Source organism: Anguilla anguilla, chromosome 1 (assembly GCF_013347855.1).
Source record: "Anguilla anguilla isolate fAngAng1 chromosome 1, fAngAng1.pri, whole genome shotgun sequence".
Lineage (NCBI taxonomy): Eukaryota > Metazoa > Chordata > Actinopteri > Anguilliformes > Anguillidae > Anguilla > Anguilla anguilla.
The window spans coordinates 4,384,401-4,411,057 of NC_049201.1; the positions used below are offsets into that span (position 1 = coordinate 4,384,401).

General features: G+C 45.2%; 2 protein-coding genes across 2 annotated transcripts in view; both read left to right on the top strand.

Annotated features, from left to right (window-relative positions):
• The window catches only part of vsig10l (V-set and immunoglobulin domain containing 10 like), a 28,788-nt gene extending 12,347 nt beyond the window's left edge, over positions 1 to 16,441 (top strand). The window contains exons 5-12 of the mRNA XM_035420335.1: positions 10,397 to 10,639; positions 11,617 to 11,901; positions 12,970 to 13,062; positions 13,644 to 13,868; positions 14,511 to 14,621; positions 14,730 to 14,770; positions 15,172 to 15,264; positions 15,867 to 16,441. Coding sequence (XP_035276226.1) covers positions 10,397 to 10,639; positions 11,617 to 11,901; positions 12,970 to 13,062; positions 13,644 to 13,868; positions 14,511 to 14,621; positions 14,730 to 14,770; positions 15,172 to 15,264; positions 15,867 to 15,941 — 1,166 coding nt within the window. The 3' untranslated portion in view covers positions 15,942 to 16,441. The remainder of the gene's footprint in view (positions 1 to 10,396; positions 10,640 to 11,616; positions 11,902 to 12,969; positions 13,063 to 13,643; positions 13,869 to 14,510; positions 14,622 to 14,729; positions 14,771 to 15,171; positions 15,265 to 15,866) is intronic.
• An 852-nt stretch (positions 16,442 to 17,293) lies between these two features.
• Positions 17,294 to 26,657, top strand: part of LOC118228839 (hemicentin-1-like) — a 28,469-nt gene continuing 19,105 nt past the window's right edge. Inside the window, exons 1-5 of the mRNA XM_035420324.1 lie at positions 17,294 to 17,359; positions 17,682 to 17,738; positions 20,361 to 20,741; positions 20,982 to 21,278; positions 21,558 to 21,824. Of these exons, the coding sequence (XP_035276215.1) occupies positions 17,693 to 17,738; positions 20,361 to 20,741; positions 20,982 to 21,278; positions 21,558 to 21,824 (991 nt within the window). The 5' untranslated portion in view covers positions 17,294 to 17,359; positions 17,682 to 17,692. The remainder of the gene's footprint in view (positions 17,360 to 17,681; positions 17,739 to 20,360; positions 20,742 to 20,981; positions 21,279 to 21,557; positions 21,825 to 26,657) is intronic.

Genomic DNA, 26,657 nt, shown 5'->3' on the forward strand with positions numbered 1-26,657 from the left:
CAAACTTTCACACTAATATGTAGAAAAGCGCATTGCCTGATTGCCTGTTCTCAGGTGTGTGTGCGTGTGTGAGTGTGTGTGTCCACAATGTTAAAATCATACCCTAGAGCGTGGAGTGCAGTGGTGGTAGCTACTGTAGGTTCACTGTGCGTCCAGGTTTTAGCTGTAATAAAGCACTTTGATTAGCTAAAACCAGTCAAATATATGGTTGGCACCTGTTTTCTTGGGTCTGATCATGAAATGAGACATTTTAGAAATTAAATCCATTATTAATGGCGACATTATACATTACTTAATACTCAGTGTACCATCTCCATTTTGCATTTGTTTACAAAACAAGTGTTTATAGGAGCTGCCAATCACCGGATTTTTGAACTACATTCCAACATTAAAATAAATAAAATAAAATTCACAATATTGTCTAGAAGAGGGAGGTGGGATGGGGTGGGGGGTCTATCTAGGGCTGGGGATGAGGGTATGAGCTAACCACCCCCCCTCCCCAATCTCTCCTAGGGTGGTGTAAAGACGAGAGCTGGCCACAGCGATTAATTCATTGCTATCTGAGTTCACGGTTTTGTGTCGTAGTAGTCATGCCCTGCAGAAGATACATAAGTGTACAGTACATACACTAGTGCTGGCACCCTCCTAATTGAACAATTAAGAGTAAGAGTTTAATGGGTATTTTCCCCTCATTTTCAGAAACTGAGACCAAAACGGCGTACTGTGGGAGCTCCCCTTCTACTTAGTTTTTTAATCGAGGGTTAGAATACAAAGAAGTACTTTTTTTTTTTTTTTTAAACAATATTTTCTACGCGCATGATTCTAAACTTGAAGCTATGGGTATTGGAATGCACGCGCTCGGCCGCCCATTGTTAAATTCCCAGAATTTTCAGTTCGTCTACGTACATTCGTACAAGTCGTGCATTCCGGGCATCTGACTAATTTGGGCAGGGTTCGTTCACTTCAACGACAAACCCAAGATAGCTCAACCGGCTGCTGACCAACCTTAAAACATAAGCACAGACGCCAAACAATGTATGGGATGCAAATAATAATTAAAAAAGGTCCATGTTGGCTGCTTAACACTCTGTAGGAAAAATGTATGCTATTCGCGTGGTGTGACGGCTGAGTCTGTTCACGTACGCAATCAAAGCTGGGCGCAGGTGAGTTCTGCTTTCTCCCGATGACAGGTTGCCCGACCCTCCCGTGAAAGGAGGAGGGGTTAAAAAAAAGACAGTATAAGGAGATGATTGCCTTATTACCATATCACAAACCACACACACCCCAAGGAAATTCGTACACCTGCAGCTGAGCAAGTTGAAGATATGGAGATTCAATGGCTTTACTCTCGCTGAATGGGAAAATTTAATTCTAAATAGGAAAATAAAAAAATACAATCACTACACTACAATCGAAAACTTTCTTCCGACGATCACCTTCGCTCTAAAACAGAAAAAAACAAACCAAAATATTTCGACAATGCCACTGCACTGCACCCTTAAACGCACCTGCTGCGGAATTCTGTTAACGTTCCTGATTGGAGGCAAGTTTACGACTCTTACAATTTCTTGTATAATTCAATAAATACAGACCTACGTGTAAATATTTGGAAACATTCATCGATATTGTTCGTCTTTTAAACGAAACGACCAACAGGCAAGCGAATTTAAGTAGGAGAAATGCAGGAGACTGAAAAAGCACAGGAATAAACAGGCATACCTTCGGCAGTGGATGAGGCAAGGGACGTCGTCTGGCAGTTCAGTATTTGTGTATTTGTCATCATATAGTAGCCTATGTATTACGAAAACACATTTAAACTAAACAAGGTCATTGGCCATATTTAAATTTTTTGTTATCCGTTATCCTTCCCATCCGTACGAGGCGTAATTATTTCGATCTGTGGCTTCCATTGGAAATGATTGTAGTTCCACTCGTTCACTGGATTTTTCAAAATAAAACGAGGAGATAAGCAGCAAGAACCTTTCGCTTTGAATAGCCATTTAAATTACGCGCTTGTGTGCAATAATAGAGACGTATGATTACTGAAAGCGCTGGAAGAATACGATATTAGCTGTTCCATGTTAGAGAGCATAAATATGCCGTGCATTTATCTCATCCCCGAGAAGTAAACATTTTTCGACCAGCCAAAACTTTCTAAACCACCAGAATTAAAATGGAGATTAGAAGATTGCACAGAGTGTTCAATTAAATGTTATTATATTAGTACTACTACTAGTAGTAGTAGCGGTAGATGCGGGATTATTTTTAGATTGAAGTTGGAGAAGTTATGTTAAAAGTAACTAAATGTAGGGCTAATGTCCTGTGTGTCCCCGGGCAAACCCCGGGTTTGTGTAGTTTTCAGTGAATCAGCGGCCAACTTGCGGTAATCAGTGTCTTAAATGAAGCACTCACGTGCCGAAAGAATCAGGAGGCAACGCGGCCCTACGTGACTGGCATATGGCACTCCTACAGTCTAATGGAAATGCCGTTACTATTGTGGCTGTATATCAGCAAAAACAACATTCTTTTTCAGTCACACAAAGAGATGCTGGGTGTGATTTAGTCTTACATTTTGGCAGCATTCCAGTTCAACATTACATTACATTTCAGTCATTGCAAAGGTTCGTTGAAAACTCCGGAAAGGGTTCTCTTGTGTTTTTGGTGTTCTTTTGCTGTGTTTGGATTTTAAAAATGTATTTCATTTTTTTTGTTGATATTTCATCCAAATTTTCTTTTAAAAGTCTTCTGTTGCTCTAGGTCAATTATTTGATTGTAATTAATTCGGCAAATCATTATTCACCAGTAGCCCTAAATTAGCTGTAAGGGAAAATATCAGAATTAGGATGATTCCAAAGGCCCTGACTGACAGAAGCTCTATAAAATATTAGAACATAGGATTAATATTTTTTATTCAACAAGAGAGCCGAGAGCCTGCACTGGTAGAGTTAAACTGTCTAACGAGTTGATCATCAGTTTCTGGAGGTGCAGTTACAGGGATGGGGTGGCCTGGAGTGGCCTGGGGTGGGGGTGGGTGGGCAATGAAAGAGCTTCTCGTGGTGTCTCAAAATCCCAGGCGGCACCCCTGATTGGTTGTAACCTTTTGTATTTACTCAGTTTGGCATCCAGCTATTGCTGTTTTAATGTTGATGATTGAATGGATTGATTGAATGTACATTTGGTAATTTCATGCTTTGTTCTGTTTTTTCCCTCAAGGTGTTGTTGACTGCATGCTGCAGATCTCAAGAATTAGTCCCTCGGTCATTAATGCTAAGGTTGGCGTCAACGTTACACTAGAAGTGAGATTCACAGGCGTTAGCAACCCTACCGTTGAGTGGCAGATGGACAGTGATGTGATAGTACACTGGACCATCGGTTCCAGTGATAGGCCAGACACCTCCCCCAACTTTGGCGCGCTGGATATCGATCGCAATGGTTCGCTGACTATTCACAACGTGCAGTTCAATTACAGCGGCACGTACATGGTGAGGATGACCAAGATTAACGAGGCACCGGTCAGCACCACATTCACCCTCGGGGTGTTCGGTGAGTAGCCAGCGATCGAGGCACAGTGTACTGCAAGTGATTCTTCAGGTTGAGTTCTGTTGGTAGAACGGGGGGACATAAGTGGAAATGAGCAAAAGGTAAATTCCGTACAGACATTAGAAAGAATGTTTTCAAGCAGAGTGATCAATGTGTGGAATAGCCTGCCAGGTCACATAGTAGAGGCAGAAACTCTGGGGATTTTCAAGACTAGACTTGATACTGTGTTGAATACCATTTAGTCTGTGGGTAATCAGAGTAGTTGGTACTATTTAATCAGGAAAATCACAAGCATTGTTGGGCTGAATTGCCTGTTCTCAACATTATGTTATGTTATGTGTTACGGTTGCTCTCCACACCCGCAAACATAAGCGATGCCGACACCAAGGTTTCCCAATAATAACCAATACTTTTTATTATTAGAACACCATACGTAATGACAAAATAACTACACAACGTAAGGTGAAATCCAGACACGGCCATGGTCCAACGGCGAGCCCCCTTCTGAGAAGCCGACTCCAGGCTTCCTTTTATGGGCACCACCACAGGTGCTTCCAATTATCTGAATCAAGAAAACAGGCCTCCAAACGGCCAGCGCCCGTAACACCCCCCCCCCCCCCACCAGCTGGGGACACCAAAACAGAAATTCAAACAAACGAATACCAAATCATAAATACCAACTCCAAGCATCGACAGACGAGACTTCCCACTTTGACTCCCAGCGTTGAACCTCTTCTGCCATGCCACTGCAACTTGAGGACAGAAAGAGAACGAGGGGAGACTAACAGAGAGAGAAACGCCGCCACTGACGGCGGCCTGTCAACAAGCCACGTGATCATAAACGCATCAAGAGGCATCCCTAGACTCGGCACATCCGCGGGACAACGCGTCTGCTACCACGTTGTCCTTCCCACGAATGTGTCGAATCTCCAGGTGATGCCCCTGCAAAAACAGGCTCCAGCGCATGAGGCGTTGGCGTTTATTGAATTTACGGGAAAAGAAACACACCGGGTGATCAATGGTCAGCTCATCCTCCTGTAACAAGACGGCACCGGCACCTACGTCGCTAGCATCAATGGCGAGCTTTAACGGCTTGTCAAAATGAGGGGCTGACAAAACGGGAGCATTACATAAGAGGGCTTTGACATTTTAAAAAGCGATCTGACAAGCGAGGGACCAATGAAACGGGACCTTACCCCCGAGGAGGTCAGTCAAGGGGGCGACTACAGCAGAGAAATTTGGGCAAAACCCCCGATAATAACCAGTCATTCCCAAAAATTCCTTCTTACTAGTTGGAGCAGGAAAACGGTCAATAGCCTCGACTTTGGCACGCACGGGCCGGACCTCACCACGGCCAACCACCTTGCCAAGGTATGTGACCGTGGCTTGTCCAAACTCACATTTAGCCAGGTTAACAGTAAGGTTTGCATCTACTAGACGAGCAAACAAGGCTCCGATCCGCTCCAGATGTTGAGGCCAAGTGTCACTGAACACAATGACGTCATCTAGATATGCCGCGCACCCCTCGAGACCAGACAGCACGCAGTTCATTAACCGCTGAAAAGTTGCGGGGGCGTTACACATACCAAAAGCCATGACTGAATAAGAGTATAAACCCTGTGCAGAAACCTCTTTCGCTCTCTGGGTCAACGGGACTTGCCAGTAACCCTTGAGGTAAAATTTACTGACAAATTGTGCCGAACCAACCTGGTCTATGCAGTCCTCCATTCTCGGGAGAGGGTAGCAGTCAGCTTTTGTTACAGCATTAACTTTATGATAATCTGTACAAAACCTACACGAGCCATCCGGCTTCCCAATTAGCAAGCATGGGCTAGACCAGCTAGAAAAACTGGGCTGCGCAATGTTATTTTCAAGCATATAATTCAATTCTTTAAGTAGATGTTCATTTTTTCCTGGAGATACACGGTAAAAATGCTGCTTAATAGGCCTTGCTTCACCCACATCAATATCATGCTCCACAAGCGTAGTTCGAGAAGGAATATCAGGAAAGAGAGATAGATGAGACTTAAACAGACAAGGTCAGACTGTTTGGAACTGGTCAAATGCAAAAACTGTTTCAAGGTTCCTAAGGAACTGTGAATTATTTAACCTACCCCTAAATACCTCCTCAGCTGGCACTACTTCATCTTCCCCTGCGTCTACCACCCACGGAGGCTGAGAAGGGTGGTCAGCCATGGAGCTGGCAAATGCAGGAGGATCAGAGGGGTTCAGCACCGAGGACAAGGCTACAGGCTTAACAGGGACAGATAAGGAAGCCTCAGCATTCGGCCCGGCTGACAACGGCTCGGAAGCATAGCATAATACGGCTTCAGCATGTTAATATGGCACAGTTGAACACGCTTTTTCCTATCCGGAGTGTTAATCAAATAGTTTAGGTCTGAAACCCTCCACAACGGAAGGTCCACTAAACCTAGCCTGTAAGGCCGAACCAAGAATGGGCAGCAATGCCAAGACTATCTCCAGGATCAAAGTGGCGGACTTTAGCCTTCTGATCGAACCAACCCTTCATTCTCTTCTGTGAGCCTTCTAGGTTTTTCTTAGCCAACGCACACGCCCTATACAACCGAAGGCGAAAATCATTCACGTAGTTCAACAGATTAGCCGGAGGCGTTTCTGGAAGCCACTGATCTCTAATCAGCCCAAGGGGGCCTCTAACTTGGTGTCCAAACACCAATTCAGTAGGACTAAAACCTGTGCTTTCCTGTGACACCTCACAGGCAGCCATAAGCAACCAGGGGAGTCCCTCCTCCCAATCCTTCTCCAGCTCATGGCAGTACGCACGTAGCATAGACTTCAATGTTTGATGGAAGCGTTCGAGGGCGCCCTGGCTTTCAGCGTGATAGGCACTAGACACGTTGTGCTTTATTCTGAGCTGCCGAAGAACTTGGGCAAAAACACGGGACATAAAATTGGTTCCCTGGTCTGTCTGAACCACTTTGGGAATGCCAAAAACTGTTATAAACTTGGTCAGAGCTTTCAAAACGGCTTTAGCCGTAATCGTACGCAACGGCACAGCCTCTGGATATCGTGTAGCTTGGCACATCATAGTGAGCAAATATGTTTTTCCAGCTTTGGACCGAGGAAGCGGGCCAACACAATCAACAATAAGATGTTTGAACGGTTCGCCAATTATGGGGATCGGAAACAACGGCGCAGGTGGAATGATTTTATTAGGTTTACCAGTGAGCTGGCAAACGTGACAAGTTTTACAATACTGCACTACATCTGTTTTCAATCCGGGCCAGAAAAACTGGCGAAGAACACGATCGTATGTTTTATTTACTCCTAAATGTCCAGCTATACCATCATGGGAGACACTCAAAATCTGCTGCCTGTAAGGCGAGGGAATAACTACCTGATAGACTACAACACGCTCAGCAGACATGCTACTGTGCCTCCATTTTCTCATTAACACACCCTCTTTAGTGAAGTAACCCTGGGACACAGAATCCAGCTCACTATCAGGGATAACCTGCTCGAAAAGGACAGACCGAGCACAATCAGCTGTCTGAGCTGCCACCATTTCCTCTCGGGACACTGACAAGTCACACACCCCACTCAAGGGCATCTCCTCAGAGACAACGTCCTCTTTGGCTTTGGCTGTCGGGAAAACCTGGAGTGGAACACACTTCTCAGGATTAGCCATAAAAGTTTCACTCAGATCTAAGCAGCAGGGTGGTTCAGGCTTAGGCACCCGGAAAACAGAGGGCGAATTATCACGGCGACTCATTGCTCGAGTGACGGCACAGGCGGGGAAAACCCCAGGGAACCTCTGGGTACACAGATCTGGCTCCCTGGGCGGGCACGGCACAGTAACGACCTAGAGGGGCCTTTCCACCCCTTTCCATACCCGCACCCCCTGCCAACTCATTTCCCATCAGGAAGGTGACTCCCTCTACAGGCAATGAGGGACACACTCCTACCACCACGGTTCCAGACACTAGGTCCGAAGTAATATTAATGCGGTGCAAAGACACCTCCACAAAGCGCATTCCAAAACCCAGCTGAAAGGGGTAAAATACCCTCAAGGAGAAAAGACTGTGCTGCCCCAGTGTCTCGAAGTATCTTAACCGATCTAATCTCTGCCGTACCTGGTAAAGATACGGAACCATTCGTAAGAAACGGGGCGTAATCACAAATATCCCCATGTTCCTGAGACGTTAAACTTCTCCAAGGAAACGCCACAGCCAGCCTCCGCGATCGCAACGGAGCAACCAAAGCTGCGGGTTTTACATGGGACTGAGCCTTTAAAATTGAACAGTTCGCCACCACATGTCCACGCATCTTACAAAAATTACAATGTCGGGTCTCGAAACGCCTGCCAACAGGATTGCCGTCGCTTAACCTGTTTGCCGAGGGATCGTAAACATAGCTGCCATTTCCGGGCGGTGCATCACTGCGATATCGGTGATCTCCAAACACCCCTCGGTGCGTCAAAACAAACTCATCGGCTAGTACGGCAGCTGCCGCAGGTGTACTCACTTTGTGTTCATTAATATATGTAGCAATGCGTTCAGGCACAGAGTTTTTAAAATCCTCCAACACTATAAGATTACACAAATCTTCAAATGTGCTAACTTTAGTGGAAACACACCAGCGATCAAATAAAGACATAGATTCTCGAGCAAACTCAACATACGTTTGATTATCTCCTTTCTTTAAGTTTCTAAACTTTTGGCGATACGCCTCTGGCACCAACTCATACGCTCTAAGAATGGCAGCCTTTACTGTCGGATAGTCGAGGCTCTGATCTGGCGTGAGGGAGGAATATACCTCCTGCGCCAGATCAGAGCCTGTGAACACACACTGCAACATGAGGGTTCTTTCGGCGTCAGGCCATTTCAGAGTCATGGCTACACGTTCAAACAGCGTAAAGAATTGGTCTACATCTTTTTCATTAAAAGGTGGCATTAAACGCAGATGTCGGCTAATATCAAAGCTAATAGACGGAGAGGGAGGGGGAGAAACCACATCGCCAGATTCTAATTTCTTTAACTCAATCGTGGCCATAAGTTCCTTCTCTTTAGCCTGCAGCTCCAGTTTCCTTAACTCGAGCTCATAAAGAGCTTTGTCGCGTGCAGCCGCATCCTTAGCGGCTCTTTCCCTTTCCTGGGCCTGCATCTCCAACCTTTTTAATTCAATCTCCTGTTTTTTTAAATTCTAAAGCATTTGCCAACTCAGCTTCTCTAATTCGCAGGGTTGTCTCATTTGAGTCACCTGAAGGGAGACTAGGAGAAAGGGGTTGTTCCTCAGATTTATCTTTTAGAATGTCACGATCAATCAAGGTGGCTTTCAAGATAATTTTAACGTTCGCTTTATATCGCTTGCTGGGAATTTCTATTAAATAATGCTCTGCGATTTTTAACAGCTGATCTTTTGTATACAGCTCGAGCAGTTTCACGGAGGGTTCCGCAATAAAATCATCTATGACCGAAGCCATCGTTAACCCTAAGCGGACAAGGACAGTGACAATGTTCGGAGACCGAAAACTGCACGATAGTAGCTATAGCTACTCCACAAGGCGGTACAATAAAGGATATCAATATACAAAAACGCTTTTTACTAAACATGAACTAGGATTACAAGTTCTCCGAAACAAGCCCCAAACTCTCTCGTCCTAACGTCCTCCGCCTGAGCAAAATCTCAAGGGATACTAATAATCACTAATTACAACAACTGAGGTCATTGGGGCATTACTTTGACTGGTGTGGGCTGCCAGGGCTTCCCCCAGGTCCTAACTACCTATAGCAACGGAAATCTAACTAAAAAAACTAACCTAGTCTTCAGTGTATTCACCGGGCTCGAGGCGGCTTTTAAACGCAAAACCCTTGAACGCTAATGAAAGACCAATTGAATAGTCCCCCACAGCGAACCGGAGCGTACCCCCACCCGGAATTAACGACTATACCTACCTGAGGGAAACTCAGCAGATCAATGACAGTCAACTCTACCGCCGCACCCCACAAACGCGAAAAACTTCCATACTAACAAAACTGTGCTCAAGCGAGATAAAAGCTAGAGAATACCTACCGGATCAGCAGATCCCGGATGTTACGGTTGCTCTCCACACCCGCAAACATAAGCGATGCCGACACCAAGGTTTCCCAATAATAACCAATACTTTTTATTATTAGAAAACCGTACGTAATGACAAAATAACTATACAACGTAAGGTGAAATCCAGACACGGCCGTGGTCCAACGGCGAGGAGAAAATCAAGCCCCCTCCTGAGAAGCCGACTCCAGGCTTCCTTTTATGGGCACCACCACAGGTGCTTCCAATTATCTGAATCAAGAAAACAGGCCTCCAAACGGCCAGCGCCCCCACCTGACGCGGAGGGACGTAACAGGGCACAGTTTTCTGATCATCTGGTAATATGTGACTAGGATTCAGTCAGTGTTCATCAGCATTTGATCGTTTCTTTTCATTGTTGACATGCCTAGTTTACTGCACAGGTGTCAAACTCCAGTCCTGGAGGGGCTGCAGTATCTGCCGGTATTCAGGGTGTTCTCTGCAGGTTCATTTAAATCACTGATTGGCTGAGGAATCCACTCACCCTGTTCTCAAGGCTTTAATTGTCAGCGGATTGAAGGTAACCGTAAAAACCTTTTTGTCGTTTCGTTTCAATTTCAATCAGCTACCAGTAAAGTACTCGAGAACAAGATGTGTGGATCCTTTAGCCAATCGGTGACTTAAATGAATCACTGGTGCCAATAAAACGCTGTGAAAACCAGCAGACACTGCAGCCCTCCAGGACTGGGGTATGGCAGCTGCGTTCTAACTGGTTAAAGCTGCTGTCCTAACCACCTCCTTCCTCCCGCTCCACGCCGCACAGAGCGTCCATTAGGGAGCCCCCACTGTTCGGTTGGAGGTATTGGAAGCGGCAACCTGCAGTACCGCTGCATGTGGCCAGGGGGCAACCCCCAGGCGACGCTCTCCTTCCCAGCCCTGAACGCCATCCGCAACGGCAGCGGAGACTTCAACTTGACGGTGGCGGGGACGCCGACTCTGAGCGGGAAAGAGATTATCTGCATGGGCAGACACCCGCTCGCCTCGCAGAACTGCAGCATTACTGCCCGTGAGTCTGACCTACCCCCCCCCCACCACAAAGAAAAGTGGCCATGGAAAAGTGGCTCTGCATTATCGTTGTTTATATACTGATATACAGTAAATCCATTAGGCTGTAAACTTTTTTAAAACTGAAAATGTGACTTTGAAAACAGCATGGTCTTGCCTGCAGGACAGTGAAATGCAACAAGCTCACAGCTTCGGGTTTATCCTGTGTCAATTTATTTCCCAGTTTCACCACTAGAGGGCAGATGTTGTGCAGTTGACAGCCAAAGTCTGGCAATGCAAGGATTCAGACCCTGCTTGCTGCATATAATAAAAAGGTTTAGTCTATTTGGTGACTTAAATTAGCACTGTGGTGTTTTTACATTACATATTTATGCAAAACGACGTACAATAAGTGCATAGCGAAGGTCACTGGACCTACTACAGAACACAGGTCCAATAAGGTACAATATTAATTATGAAACAGTTGGTCCAAAGCCATGAACACATTAAGTCCAGTTCACACAGTAAGCATAGGCTAGGTCAGAAAGTTATGGTAAGCCAAACCAGGAGGCATGACAACAAGCCACAACATCAAGATAATTATACAAGTGTAATCTAAGTGCTGGATCATGGAGGTACATGCAGCATGAAAGTGGCACAGGAGGTCCATGTGTAACGTGAAAGCGCTATAGGAACAAAGTATAAGGATGTAAGTGATGAGAATGATCCTTGGTTGGGTGGAGGGCCCTGCGGAGTGGTGGCAGTTAGCCCAGGTATACTGTGCTGAGATGTGACTTCAGACCGGTTTTAACAGGTTGCATGCTGAAAGTGCGCAGCAAGCTGCATGTTGTTGTAATGACTACGCCCTCACACATGCTAAATGCGCCTTCAGATCGTGGCGGTTTTAACAGGTTGCATGCTGAAAGTACACAGTAAGCTGCATGTTGTAATGACTACGCCCTCACGCGTGCTAAAATGCACGCTATGACATCGTTTCAGGCGGGCCGGCGGAGCTTCTGCCCGTGTTCGCGGTGGCGCTGGAAGACAACGGCACGGTGGTGGTCAGCATCACCTGCGCCAGCGCCAGCGCGTCCGTGCCCCTCGCCAACGTGACCTGGTCCAGAGGGGGTCAGGTGATCACCAGCGGTGGGCGGTACCAGATCAGCCCCAACACCACGGTGCTGTCCATCGTGGACCCCGTCCTGGACACCAGCAACCTGGGCATCTACATCTGCGACGTGGCCAATCCGCTGGGCCGTGCGGAGAGCAACGTCCACGTGCTGGGTATGGCGCGCGTCCGCGAGAAGCGGCCCTCGACTCCGCCGCGACGCCGTGATTTTCAGTCCTGGTCCCTGGCGGGCCGCCTGGTCTGCTGGTTTTTGTTTTTGTTACTCGGCCCGCCCCCCCGGTTCCTTGGGTCTCGATTGGCTCCCCCCCCCCCCCGGTTCCTTGGGTCTGGATTGGCTGCTGCTGATATTCAGGCCAAAACAAAAACCAGCAGGCTCTGTGGCTTGCCAGGACCAGGAATGAACACCAATGCCCTGAACTGATGCTGCACAATTTCATGACAACTTCTAATCTGCTAATAGTCCGATTAGCTCCAGTCGTTTGTTCGATCTGGAGGGTATTTCACGAAGCAGGATTGCTGAGTTAGCTGGATAACTGCGCTGAGTGAAACCCAGAACGGCTCTTTTTTTTACTGCAGTCCATGTTCCAGATTTGGGAAGGTTCCGGGTTTTACTCGGTTCAGTTCTCCAGCTAATTCAGCAATCCTGCTCCGTGAAATACCCTCCAGATCGAATGAAACAGTGGCCCTGGTCTGCAGGATGAACCATCAGTTAGCACCAAACATTCTTATTATTCGGATTAGATTAGGATAGATCATATTTTATTGTCGGAGTTCTCTGAAATTTGTCCTGTCACAAGCCATACTCCCTTTCACATACAGGGACACACACACACACACACACACACACACTGACACAGTGAAATAAGACAAACCGTACAGGATCATAATGGATAATCTTAAAACATACAAAGGTACCTGTCCTAATTTCTGTGGCCCTCATCCCGCTTAACTCCCCTGAGAATTATGGGGGCACCAGTTGATCCTATTCTAATAACCCAGGCATTTTTGTGGTTTTGTTTCAATCAGCTACCAGTTAAGTACTCGAGAACAAGGTGTGTTATGATTCTTCAGCCAATAGGTGGCAAAATCGCTGTGAAAACCAGCAGGCACTGCAGCCCTCCAGGACTGAAATATGATTTTATAACTGTTCTAAGTGGTTGAAGCTGCTATTCTAACGTCTTTCTTCTACCAACCCCCCCCCCCCCCCCCCCTCACCCAAACAGGCCCCACAATCTTAGATTCCAGCCTGTCAAGTAACTCGGACGGCACAATGGTGACGCTCAGCTGGCAGACCCCCCCCACCTCCATCATTACAGGTAGCCACGCCCTCCCCACACCCCCACCAAACACACATGGAACTCCCGGAACATTCCAGAAACAGCCCGTGTGCCTGCGGGGGTGCCAGACCGTTACTTTCATTTGAGAGACGCAGTTTATTACAGCGTTACAAACTGGGGTAACGAAAAAATGTATAATGTAGATGTCTCTCCTAAGAATGGGGATACATTAGGCTGAATGTTCAAAGGATCTTCCTCTGTGGCACTTTTCCTATGTTAAAATGGCTTCACTGCACAGAACCCTTTCAGCTGCCGTTTAGATATAACTGATTTTCCATATTGTGTCTGCGTGTGTGTGCTTGCGTGCGTGCATGCGTGCGTGTGTGTGTGTGTCTGGGTGCTTGCGTGCGTGCGTGTGTGTGTGTGTGCATGTGCGTGTGTGCATGTGTGTGTGCGTGTGCGTGTGTGCATGTGTGTGTGCGTGTGTGTGTCTGGGTGCTTGCGTGTGTGCGTGTGTGTGTGTGCTTGCCTGCCTGTGTGTGTGTGTGTGTGCATGTGTGTGCATGTGTGTGTGCGTGTGTGTGTGTGCGTGTGTGTGCATGTGTGTGTGCGTAATGCAGCTTTTCAGGTCCAGATGATGGGGCCGGCCCTCACACCCAGCTCTGGCAGCAGCCGGCGCAGGAAAAGGGCGACGGATGACTTCCAAACCGTCCAGCGACTGGCCGCCACCGCCCGCAGCACCACCCTCGGCCTGCTGGACCCCAAATCCTCTTACCAGTTCCGAGTGGTCCCCGTCGCGGGCCAGGCCGCGGGGCAGCCATCCCAGGAGCACCATGCTGGGCCCGGTAGGGTATTCGCTCCAAAGCAGATGAGCAAGACCGCCACGAGGAACCGTAGCTTTGACCTTAATCCAGCGCTGTGTGAACGGCGCCAAGCCTGGGCCAGTGTGCTGTGTGCCGATGCTGGAGCCGGCCAAATATTCTGACTGGATTCACTGTGGCAAACCAGGCGGTCTCAAGCTCCAGTCCTGAAGGGCTGCAGTCTCTGCAGGCTTTTGTGATCACCTTTCAATTTGCAGCCAGTTTAGGCCTTGGAAACGAGGTGTGCAGACTCTTCAGCCGATCAGTGATCAAGATTAAGCACTTAAGTGCAGGAAGACATCTAAAATGGGTAGAAGCAGCGGCCCACCAGGATTTGAGCTTGAGATCTCGGGTGCGAGCGGTGTTAAACACCCAGTGCTGGTTCACTCGTTCAAAAAGATTTCCACCCAGGATACGAGTGCCAGCCTGCTGCAGCTGTAGCACTCAGCTTTATTGGAGATGTCAGGTAGAATAAACCATCCGGCTTGCAGTTAGAGAATTAAGAGCAGAAGGTTTCGGCTTTTGACCAGCTGAGGATCTTGAAGGGGGGGGATGTGGTTTTAAGAGCCCCCCCCCCCCGTCCCGCAGAGTCTGACACTTGGCGTGTTTTTGTGTTCTGTGCCACAGGAGGTCTGAGCGAGGCGGCCATCGCGGGAATCGCGGCAGGGGTCCCTTGCGCCATCCTCCTCCTCGTCCTCCTCATCCTCCTCATCGTCTGTTGCGCCTGCAAGCGAAGACGTGAGACCTAGGCGCCTCTTCATTGTCTCCTCATAACCAATCTCCCACCACCACCATGAAATATTCAGAGTTGGAGCTGATTGGTTTAGCATGTGTTCTGTTTTTTAGGTCGTGAGACGAGGTACCCAGTATCCAGGGCAGTGGACAGGGTGACGTTTGTTTAAAATTAACTTGGGTGCTCTTGTAGCTCTCTCTCTCTCCCTCTCTCTCCCTCTCTCACTCTCTCATGCTTTCTCTTTTTCCTGTTCTCTCTCACACTCTCCCTTTCTTGCTCTCTCTTCCTTCTGCTCTCTCTTGCTTTCTCTCTTTTTCCTGTTCTCTCTCACACTCTCCCTTTCTTGCTCTCTCTCTTCCTCCAGCTCTCCCTCTCTTGCTTTCTCTCTCTTTTTCCTGCTCTTTTTTTTTTCCTGCTCTTTCTTTCTCTCATGCTGTCTCTCTCTCACCCTCCAGCTCTCTCTTGTGCTTTCTTTCTTTCCGGCTCTCTCTCTCTCTTTCTCTCTCTCTCTCAATGCTCCCTTTCTCTCACACACATACCCCTGCTTATACCCAGGCGGTCGTGACCCAGCCAAATCTGAATGCTCCACACAAGCTGCTGACAGGAGGCATGAAAAGCTTGGGACCCCCAGACTACGACCTCCACCAGGTATTTATTCTACAGGGGGAAGGGGCGGGCTCTAACGTTCCCCATGGGCCAATCACAGGCAGCAATTTGGCAAGTGCTGTGGGTAGCAATGTCTGAAGTGACACAGTGTTTAAAGGCAGTTATAAGAACACCAGAAATATAGGCAGTAACCCACAGCCATCAGCCTCCAGTCCTGGAGGGGGCGCTGTGTCTGCAGGTTTAACTCCAGTCCTGGAGGGGGCGCTGCGTCTGCAGATTCAACTCCAGTCCCTCCAGAACTTGAGTCTGCAGACCTTCTGTAACCCATCAAGAGCAGCATCCCAGCTAACACAAAATGTTCTCACAATGTTACTGGAATGTTTTTTTTCCCCCAGTGTTATAACAGTGTGAGAATGTTCTGAGTTACCTGAATGTGCTCTGGAGTGTCACGTCTTCCCTTCACGCCGAGGGGCTAGTTCACGTAGAAGGATTACCTGAGTTACCTGGATCACTGCGCAGAGTGTCACCCAGAACGGCTCTTTCCACTTCGGTCCACGTTCCACATGCGGCGCAGGTATCCCGCTAACTCTGTAATCCCCCCCCCCCCCGCCTGTTCATTTAATCTGTTTATTTCCCCCCCCCAGGCCCCATCAGAGCGGTCCTCCACACTCCCCTATGAGGTGTCTCTTCCAGCTATACGAATGGCCACCACCGTCTAAACGCAGCACTCTTATGTACAGACCCCTCACCTGTCCAGTACTGTGTATATGTTACATTGTGTTGTCTTTTATATTATTTTTGAACTTCATTTTCATCTTTTTTTTTCAAACTTTTCTGTAATGTTTTTTTTTTCTTTCTTTCTGATATGCAGTATTTTAATAATTGTTTTTGCAGTACTGTCATTTTATATATGTAAAATTGATTCCAAAGGGCTTGATACATTTAATATCTGTAATGTCAAGATAAATAAATATTCAGTAGTGGTTGAAGCCCATAACTACTGGATGCAACTCTGTTATAAAAGGACAAGACCTGTGATGTGTTTGTTTACAAAATGGCTCCCACTGAATTCAGGTAATTTATTTATAAATTTAATTGCAATAAATTTACTCACAATGCTATTGTGAACAACTTTTAAGAGATGTAATTCTTTTGTAGATATTGTATGTTAATTTATTTTTAAATGAATGTCCAAGAATAAAATCATGTATGTATTGGATATAGTCATTTGAGAACTTTTGGATGATTAGTCACTCGATCAACTGAGTTTCAAGAAGCAATGGTTCCCCTTTCCGTGTTGAACTTTTTTAGGAGTGCTCATTTCCTGCAATGAGTTCAGAGAATCAGAACTACAAACTTTCACGCTAATATGTAGAAAAGCGCATTGCCTGATTGCCTGTTCTCAGGTGTGTGTGTTTGTGTGTCTGTGTGTGTGTGTGCGTGTGTGTGTGTGTCCACAATGTTAAAATCATACCCTAGAGCGTGGAGTGCAGTGGTGGTAGCTACTGTAGGTTCACTGTGCGTCCAGGTTTTAGCTGTAATAAAGCACTTTGATTAGCTAAAACCAGTCAAATATATGGTTGGCACCTGTTTTCTTGGGTCTGATCATGAAATGAGACATTTTAGAAATTAAATCCCTTATTAATGGCAACCCAGTGTACCATCTCCATTTTGCATTAGTTTACAAAACAAGTGTTCATAGGAGCTGCCAATCACCGGATTTTTGAACTACATTCCAACATTAAAATAAAATAAAATTCACAATACTGTCTAGAAGAGGGGGGTGTGGTGGGGTGGGGTGGGGTATCTATCTAGGGCTGGGGATGAGGGTATGAGCTAACCCCCCCCCCCCCCCAATCTCTCCTAGGGTGGTGTAAAGATGAGAGCTGGCCACAGCGATTAATTCATTGCTGTCTGAGTTCACGGTTTTGTGTCGTAGTAGTCATGCCCTGCAGAAGATAATCTTCAGCTCTGCATCCGTCCTGACGTTCTGAAAGAGGAACGCAGCACTGTGCGTGACCCGTGCAAACCACACGCACTTCTCAAAAGCAAGACGACAACTTCAAGATCCTACAGGTTCGTAACACAGAACATTATATTTATCGCTCGGCTACTCATAATATTTCTGAATGTGAAGGTATGTCAATTGTTTTGACAGAGGAAGTGACTTATGTGGTGTCTTTTTTCAACTAATTAAAAGTATCTTTCTGAGGAAATGAATGTTTGTCATGTAGCAATCAACTGCATAAAATGATGTGTCTTCAAAGTTAAATCTCGAAATAACACAGTTTTTCAAACTGTACATTTGATAAAACACCAGGGATTAGTACCTCTTTCTTCTGCTGCCAGACAGTCTAAAATCATTTACATATTTCCTGTAAATAATCACGTCTGTTTCTATTTTTTTGTTTGTTTTGTTACATTTGACCCATGAAGTCGGTGTCTTTTTCTTACGTTAGATACAGAGCTCATGGGTTCCTTCAGGAGATCATCTGTTCTTTGCAGTGTCATTCAAGGTACTGTAACATACGCCAATTGGAATTGCTTGCATTTATGGATCTTGGTGATTAAACTGCAGGGATAATGAGGGGTTGTTCAGTTAAGTATAGACGTAAGTACTAGCGTAAGCATTGAGTGCAACTCTAGCCCAGGGCAGCTGGTTGTGTGTGCTGGTTTTTATTGCAGCTAATTGCATTACATTTATTTGGCAGACTCTTTTATCCAAAGCGACGTACAATACATGGATACCAAAGGTCATTTAGCTTACCTTAGCTTCCTGGACAACTAGTGTACAGTACACACACTAGTGCTGGCACTTTCCTAATTGAATAATTAAGAGTAAGAGTTGGCACCCTTGGGGCAGGTGTATCAAGGGCGAGTGTGGGTGCAGGCAGAGATGGGCAAAGATACATCAAATTGTATCTTGTTACAAAATACAAAATACCCCTCAACTAAATGCATCAAAATAAAATACAAAATACTGGAGCCAGAAAATGTATCCAGATAAAATACATGTATTTTGTATTTTCAAAATACAGGAAATTGCATTTGTAACATTGGGTATTCTGAATTTGATTGTTTTTATCTTTAGCCTTTACCTATGGCTTTCAACATGTGTACATTCTAAAAAGTAAGATATATTTTATATAGTTATTGCAGTTCAGATAAAATGTTAACCTTGATGGACAGTCCACTGCACTGGCAGGAGGAAGCATGTGCTAGCTTCCTTGAGGGTGGGGGCTTAAAATACCGCGACCTATCTTTTGCAGTTTCGGTCTTAAAATGTGTGAAAATGCATTGGCCGCGGTGTTTCAAGAGAGCTGTGAGTGCACAAGATATTTTTGGACGCTATTGTGCTGGAAATAAATATATATGTACTCAAGAAGCACAGGCCCAATGTATATGGGAAAGGAATGTATTCAAGAGCACCAGCTGCCACCTCCATGATGTATCATACGGCTAGTAAAGGAGGGAGGATGCAGAGTGGACAAAGGTCAACCTGAGCCATAAGATTAACAACCTGCAGCAGTGAGTGCTTCATATTAAAAACGTGCAATTAGAACAAACACGTAATACACACAGTTTCTGCCCTGCGAATTAAGCATTGTAAGCAAGCATATACGTAGAACGAACGGATATGTCAGGGTGCGTGGGGGGTTTGGACCCAAACGCAGAGGGGGACAAACTCAAAACTCCAAAAGATCAGAACAAAAGACTTTACTTAAGGAAAAGGTAACAAAAGGGAACAAAAGGCCTTGCAGGGCAACTCTCAACAAACGAAGGAAAACTTCAAAACAACACAGGAACAAAGAAAATCCAAAAACACAAGGAAACCAGAACATGGGCAGGAACACATGGAGCAGGTACATGAGTAGAGGCATACGCACAGACCCAACCAAGGATCCAGCACCTGAGTCAAGGAAGAGGGAAACTTAAATAGAACAGACACTGACGAGACACAGGAGGGCACCATGAACAATCAGGCCACAGAGAGGGAAGGGAAAACGAGACAACCAGCAAACAATAATAGGACAATTTAAAACAATCCTACAATTACACAGGGGGAGCAGGACACAAAACAGAAGTGCCGCCATCTGGCGGCCTAACAGGGAAAACGCAGACAGGAACACAGAACCATGACAGGAAGCTTCTGCCTTATACGCAAATATATCGTCAGAATATATGATTTGTGATAGAAGGGGGAGGGAGATTCATGTGGGAGATGAGCGCCAGCATTTTTTTTTTTAAATGAAGAAGGAAGGGGCTCACAAATATTTGTGTCAAAAAATTGGGAAATAATGGTGTCAAAAAGTGGGAAGTACTAAATTTAAGCTCCACAACAGGAGGAGTTAGCAAAAATTGATAAAAGAAGCTGTGGCCCCAGGGGATTTTAGAGTGTGTCTTGGGAATGCTTGGAGAGTGTTAGGAGAGCGATTGGATGCATTTTCTTTACTTGTGAGTGACTGTTAGTTGTACTGAACTGCGCAGATCAGCCCGGGTTCTTGTATGTAATTTTTGATTCACTAATTTTTGGACACCATTTTTAGGTTAACCCCAATACAGCTCAAGTTTTACCCGAAAATTTCCTGGCTACGTCCTTTCACTTTTCAACCAAATGTAGTCGGATTTAAACCTGCACACCAAGAGGGCGTTTTACGGACTTAACACCGACTTTTCAACACAAAAACGTTCACTGGGATAATTTACTGTGGATTTTACGAAGGCTGCAGTGAAATAATAATAGAAATCAGTCACAGAAATGGAAGGAAATCAAAGGTAACAACGAAAGCTTGCAAGAGTATTTTAAATTAGGTCATAGAGGTGAACTGAAGTGTCCTGATGATAATGGACTGCTCTCTCTCTCTGATGGTGGTGCTTGTTTAAAAAAAAATCACCATCAGATGTTTTTGTGTTCTTGTAGCACTCTCCCATAAATTTAATGGGGAAAGTGCTTAATTAGCTGAATATTAGACAGCGATGACCAGATAATACTGTGTACATATAAAAAAAAAAAAAAATAAATAAAAAAACAAACATATATCAGTATTATCCATCTTAAAAATATGAAAAGGATATTTATGACCTTGAGTGTTTAGCCTACCGCATTGCAATTCTGCTGTCTCTGTTATTTTGAACAGGTCTGGCAGTTTGGAGTGTGGCTGCGGCTGGACAGCGGTGGTCAGTGACGATTCCTAACCAGATGTCCGCTCCGGTCGGGTCTTGCATCGTCGTTCCTTGTTCCTTCACTCCCCCGACCGCTAACGAGGCCGTTGAAGTCACTTGGTACCAGTACGTCAGTCGTGGCTACCCGCTGGTATACAGCGAATCCAAACCGGGGAACGTCATAGATAAGTTTCGTGACAGCACGGAGTTAATTGGCAGAGCGGGAGAGGGGAACTGCAGTCTCAAAATCAACCCGACACGAGAAGCACATAACGCTGAGAAGATCTATGTGTGGATTACGCCAAATCAGTTGGACGGCTACTTCTATGATCAGACGGTGACATTAAAGGTTACAGGTACATAAAAAAATAATAAACCAGCAGTTGTGATTAAACTCTTTTTCCCTTCTGTTTTTCCCCCGCGTTTTCTCGACATGTTGGAATGCCCAAACATGCTGAATTGCATTTTGACTTACAAATTGTTTTAATCTTTATTTCATTTTTATAATTTTTTTTTGGCTACCAAGTGTGTTGTGTTGGTGAAGACAAACCCCTATCACTTTAAATGTGCATGTGCGCGATTTGTTTTATCCGCAGAGAACGCGCCTCAGCCGGAGATAAGGGTGCTGCGCAGTGACCTAACAGAGGGGGATGTGGTGAGACTGTCCTGTGGGGTCATCCACACCTGCCCCCCTTCCCCCCCTTCCGTCTCCTTCCGCAACCACAGGGGGGCGCTCAGTTGGAGCCACAATAAGGAAGAGGCGGGGCGTTGGCGCATCTCCGTGGAGACGTCCTGGAAAGTGAACTCGGTGGACCATGGGAGGGGCGTGGTGTGTGATGTCACACATCCTGGGGGCCGGACAGCCAGGAGAGAGATTGTGCTCCGTGTCACCTGTGAGTTGCCATGGTTACCGCAACCTGAGCATAAAGCTTGCCACTTACCAAAGCACTATCAGGCAAAAGAAGAATTTCATGTGGAATAATGGAGAAAATACATTTAAAAAATAAATGTTTTATTTATATAGTTGTGTGCCCTAATTTTGTCAGTCACAACATCCCAGCAACATTCCAGCAATGCTCCACCAGAATGCCAGCCAAACATTGATACCCTCTACCTATGGGCCGACCAGGCATCCCTATTGGCCCAATTACCCATTTTTATCCTTTCCCCAGATCCCCCGAAATCTGTGAGTGTCCATGGATCCTCAAACGCACTTCCACCTGGTGGAAGCGTGTCCCTGTCCTGCAGCAGTCAGGCCAACCCCCCTGCGACCTCCTTCCAGTGGTACTTTGTGGATCAAGGCCAGCCCAAGCTATTGGAGGCCACCTCTAAGGACATAAGAGTTACGAAACTGGACCGCGACCAGAAACTGTACCGCTGCAAAGCCAGCAACAGCGTGGGGAGTGGCAGCTCGCCTGACTTTGAAGTCATCAAAGAGTGTGCGTACTTTGTGTTTTTGGGATTATGGGATTACAGTGTGTGTGTGTGTGTGTGTGTGTGTGTGTGAGTGAGTGAGTGTGTGTGTGTATGTGTTTACTGTCATCTCTTTTTCAAGCGGTCCTCTTTCACAAACATACACACCCCACCTCTATGGGCCCCCTAGACTCGGTAGTGCCTGGGAAACTTTCCCTGTTATAAGCTCTTAGCTCCACCCCTTTCTCTGTTATACTCCCCTAACTCCACCCCTTCCCCAAATATATCTCCTTAGCCCCACCCTTTTCCCCGGATGTACCCCCATAGCCCCACCCCTTTCCCTGACATAGCCCCTTGGCTTCACCCCTTTCCCCTGATGTACCCCATTGGCTCCACCCCCTGGTGAAAGTGAAGGCTCCAGGTTTCACACCTCTTGTGTGAAACCTTAACTTTAACACCTATGATGTGAATCATAACAGGTGTTTTGTATGTGCAGTTCCCATATGTATGGTTTGTTTTTGCTGGTTTGGTTTGTATTGAGAAAGTATCAACATTTTGACTGGAGCTCAGTCTTGCATTTAACATTGTTGTTACAGAAAGGGGGTCCTCTTATGTTTTACAGTTATTGTTTGAAAATGACTTTCAATTAAAAAAAAAAAAAAAAGTTTTATCAAATGAAGTTTTGAAAATGATCTTATCTCAGATGATTTAATCTGAGACCCCCTGACTCACAGACCCGCAGCAGTGCGTTGTGGGATTGAACATCCATGAAGGGCTCCTGTGTACATGTTTATTATGTGCATGTGTATGTTTCAAACCCTTTTTTTTAGCGTGCATCTGTTTACCCTTTCAGGATGTGCACGCATGTCTGTCTGTGTCTCTTCCAGATGCCCCTCTTATTCTCCGGAACTCCAGTTGCACCCTGGGTAACGGGCAGTGGAGGTGTGAGTGCATTGTGGACGCCAGCCCCCCAGCGAAGGTCACCTGGTCCTCCGTGGGCTCCTCCACTAATGAGAGCGGCAACACGTTGTCCACGCTCAGTGGGCGGGTCCTAAGGTCTGTCCTCACTGGACCAATGGGAGACGGGGGCCACCGTTTCTACTGCAATGCCACCAATGAGCACGGAGACGCCTTCTACCTGCTACATATCACAGGCAAGTGTGGCTAGCTATATGGTGGCATTGTTGCCATGACTGCGACCCTGGCACACACAAAAAAAAAAAACGCACTTTAATGATGTCAGTCCCTCAGTTGGCTCATTTAATAATAATAATAACAATAATAATAATAATACATTTATTTTATATAGCGCTTTTCATGGTCTCAAAGATGCTTTACAATACATGAATACATACAATGAATCATACAATGCAGGAAAAAAAATGCTGAAAATGCAGGGGTGGTGCAGTGGTGGTAGAAGGGGGTGTGAGAGGGGGAAGACAAACATCAAGGGAAGGCTAGGGAAAAGAGGTGGAAGGCTAGGGAAATGAGCCCGGGTGACATCTGCACCTTGCATTGTATTGAGCTCGCGATAATATACACATTATAGCAGTTCACATTGTGAGACAAGTGCAAAGACTGTTGAATATTTTTATGATTGCAGTTACAGGGACAGAGTGCTTGAATGTGCGAATGTGTTACTTAAGTCTGGGTAGAACTGGATTGATTAACGGTGAGTTAATGGCTGATGTGCAATTTAACGATCTTATAAATACACTGCAACTTAACGATCTTATAAATACACTGCAACATTACAATATGTTACATTACATTTATTTGGCAGATGCTTTTATCCAAAGCGATGTAGATCAGTGGAACAACTTCATAACACAGGTTTGATAAACATCAATTTATCTGTGAGTACAGTTGTGGTACTAAACAGGAAGTGTTGCAATTTATTTGTCAGTTAAAGAAGTATAGATTGACTGCATTTTGAAGGAAGTAAATAAATGCGTGTGGCCAAAACGTTCATTTTTGGTCTCATCTGACAATAGCGTCCTCCTCCAGTCATAATTCCAAAGAGGTTTGGCAAGCTCCAGATTCTTGGTTTTGTTTATTGTGCTCAGTAAGGGCTGTCTTCGTGCCACCGTTCCAAAGAGTCAGTTGGTATGGAGATGCCATTTTATGTTTTTTTTTTTTTTTTACTTGCTGAATACAAGAAACAAACTAATCTCTGCAATTCTTAAACAGTGATCCTTGGGTTATTAATGGCCTCCCTCCCCATCTTCCTCACCATCCGTGGGGACAACATGCACTTGCTTCCTCTTCCTGGCAAATTTGCAACCATTCCATATGTTTTACACCTTTTTATTATTGCTCCTTACAGTGCTAAGTGGTATGTTTAACCATTTATATAATTCTGGAGCTTACTGTGTCTACATACCAGAGCTTAACTTTAACACCCCAAAAGTCCCCTACTGTGGGCTTCTACCACATTATGTTATTATTAGTGAAACACTAGAAGTATGAATCATAACAGTTTTTTTTTTTGTATGTGCAGTACCCATATGTATGGTTTGTTTTTGCTGAACTGAATTGAGGAAGTTTCGACATTTTGACTGAAGCTCAGTCTTTCATTTAACATAAATGGTAATGTAATGGCAACCTCTCAGCTGCAAGCCCAGTTTTCCTAACCTTTATACTGCACAGACTCAAAACGCGTGTCAAACTCAAAGAGTTTGGATTCCCGTTACTGTGACTACTGTTGCCATGGCTGATAATAAAGATGATGATGCCTGTATTTCTGACAGTGGAGCACTTTGGAAAGTGGGGAATTGTCCTTGGAGCAATCGGTGGAGCTGTGCTCATATGTCTTCTATTGGGAGCATTTTTATATTGTAAACGCACTAAAAGGTACGTTTGAAATTTACCCATTTGCTTAACTGTCACTGTATGCACTGTGTGTCACTTCAATTGGGTAATAGTAACTTGAGTACTCATATTATACTCGCATAAATGGCTTGCTCATTTAAACGGATTACTTGAAATCTAAGCATATATTAACGGAGACGTTTGAGGTCATTTTATTTGCAGAAACAGGCTATATGCCCAGTATTACAATTGCAGTGCATTAATCTAGGAGTCTGTAGTGAGCAAGAGTTAATTCAAGATTTATACCAAGGCGCTTTTAAAGTAATAATCTCGAAGATTTTCATTAAAATAAATTTCAGTTAAGTCACTATCTGTCGCTGAATTAGGTAACACAATGGTGATTGAGCCTATTATTATATTAATTATTATTAGTATTATTATTTATGATTATAGAACTGGGTGTCTGTGGTGACATTCCCGGGAAAAAATCACAAGCGGCGCATAGTTAGTGACGCGTTTTCCATCACCCATCAGTGGTTGGTCCGCCAGAGAGGGTAGGTGGACGCAACAGGCTTGCTCTTCAACTCACTTGTGTGAGCGGCGTACTGTTTTTTTCCGGTGTCTGCTAGCGTTACAATAACAGAGAAAGAGAGCGGGTTATGGAACCCTAATAAGTTTTTGTGTAACATGAGAGGTCATATTATTTGTTGATGTAGATTTCGTATTACATTTGATGACAATGTAACATTACTAAATTACGCTAGGAATTAAGCTATTTGCACAGCTGACGCTAGCTACCGGACCATGTCAAGAAAGGCAACATTAGTTTAGACAACTTTGCGCACAGTATCCATCTCTCATATCAGGTAACGTTGCGTTAGCTAGCTAGCTAATGTAATTAAAACAATCTAATGTCAGCTAACAATTAAGAAAAAAACGCTAGCTAACGCTACCGCCCGGTACCGACCTCGCAAACCGTCTCTCGAATGCAATGCTACCTTGTTGCAACGTTGCAGTGTAGCTAACTAAAGCCAAGCCCAGTTCAGATCTATGATTCGCAACTAGACTGGATTCAACTTGCAAAATTCCAAGACGTCTGATTGTAAACGTTCTAAAGCTGTACTTGGCGATTTTACAAGGTGGGTCTTTTGAGACCCTAGGCAACGGCTATTTTTTTACAGTCTCTGCTTCAGACGCTCTGCAACTAACCAGTTCACACCGCTGCAATTTTCTCTGCAACATTCTGAAACCGTTTCGTCTCGTTGCGAATCATTGATCTGAACTGGCCTTAACGTTACCGTTATTTACATTGCCATCAAGTTCATCAATATATTGATCGCAATAAAGCCGGGGTATAGGTGGAGCAGAGCCGGGTCTGATTTCTGTGTAAAGATGTCAAGCCGGAGAAAACTAAATAAAAGAATACGGCAGTATGGTTTAGCGTTGTTATTTTATTACGCTTCCTCATATGTTCCTTCAGCCTTGATTCCCTTTTTTGATGAAATCTCCTTTGTTTTTGTTTTATTCTTCTTATTCTGATTGCTAATTTAACACCCAGCTCAGCTTCATTATCGAACAGTTTAGCTAGCAAAACCAGAAACAAGGTAGTTGTTTCAGAAATATCACACAACAATCATTCACGAAAAAGACTGTTCATTGTGCACGAGATACATAATTGCACGAGCCACAGCGAATCCCGGGAATTCTTCTCTGCAGTGTAAAGATGTTCATACCGAGCAAAAGGTGGATAAAGAACGTTTGTGGAAATTGATCATCACTAATTCTACCCCAGGTCTGCTGCAGCATTTTAACCCAGCTCAGCAGTGTAAAGACATCTTAAGTTAGTCTAATGTTAGACAATGAATGAGTATGTACATAGCGTTGTTGTATAACAACCATTTTTTATTCAGTAAATAATAAGTGTAATAGTTAGCGTAGCCCAGGTGCCAACTGACTGACGTCACACAGGCGACACTGGTTGGGTCCGGTTTGGTCTATGGGAAGTGAGGTCCAAAAACACACCTGCAATTACCGCTGCTCACCATTGG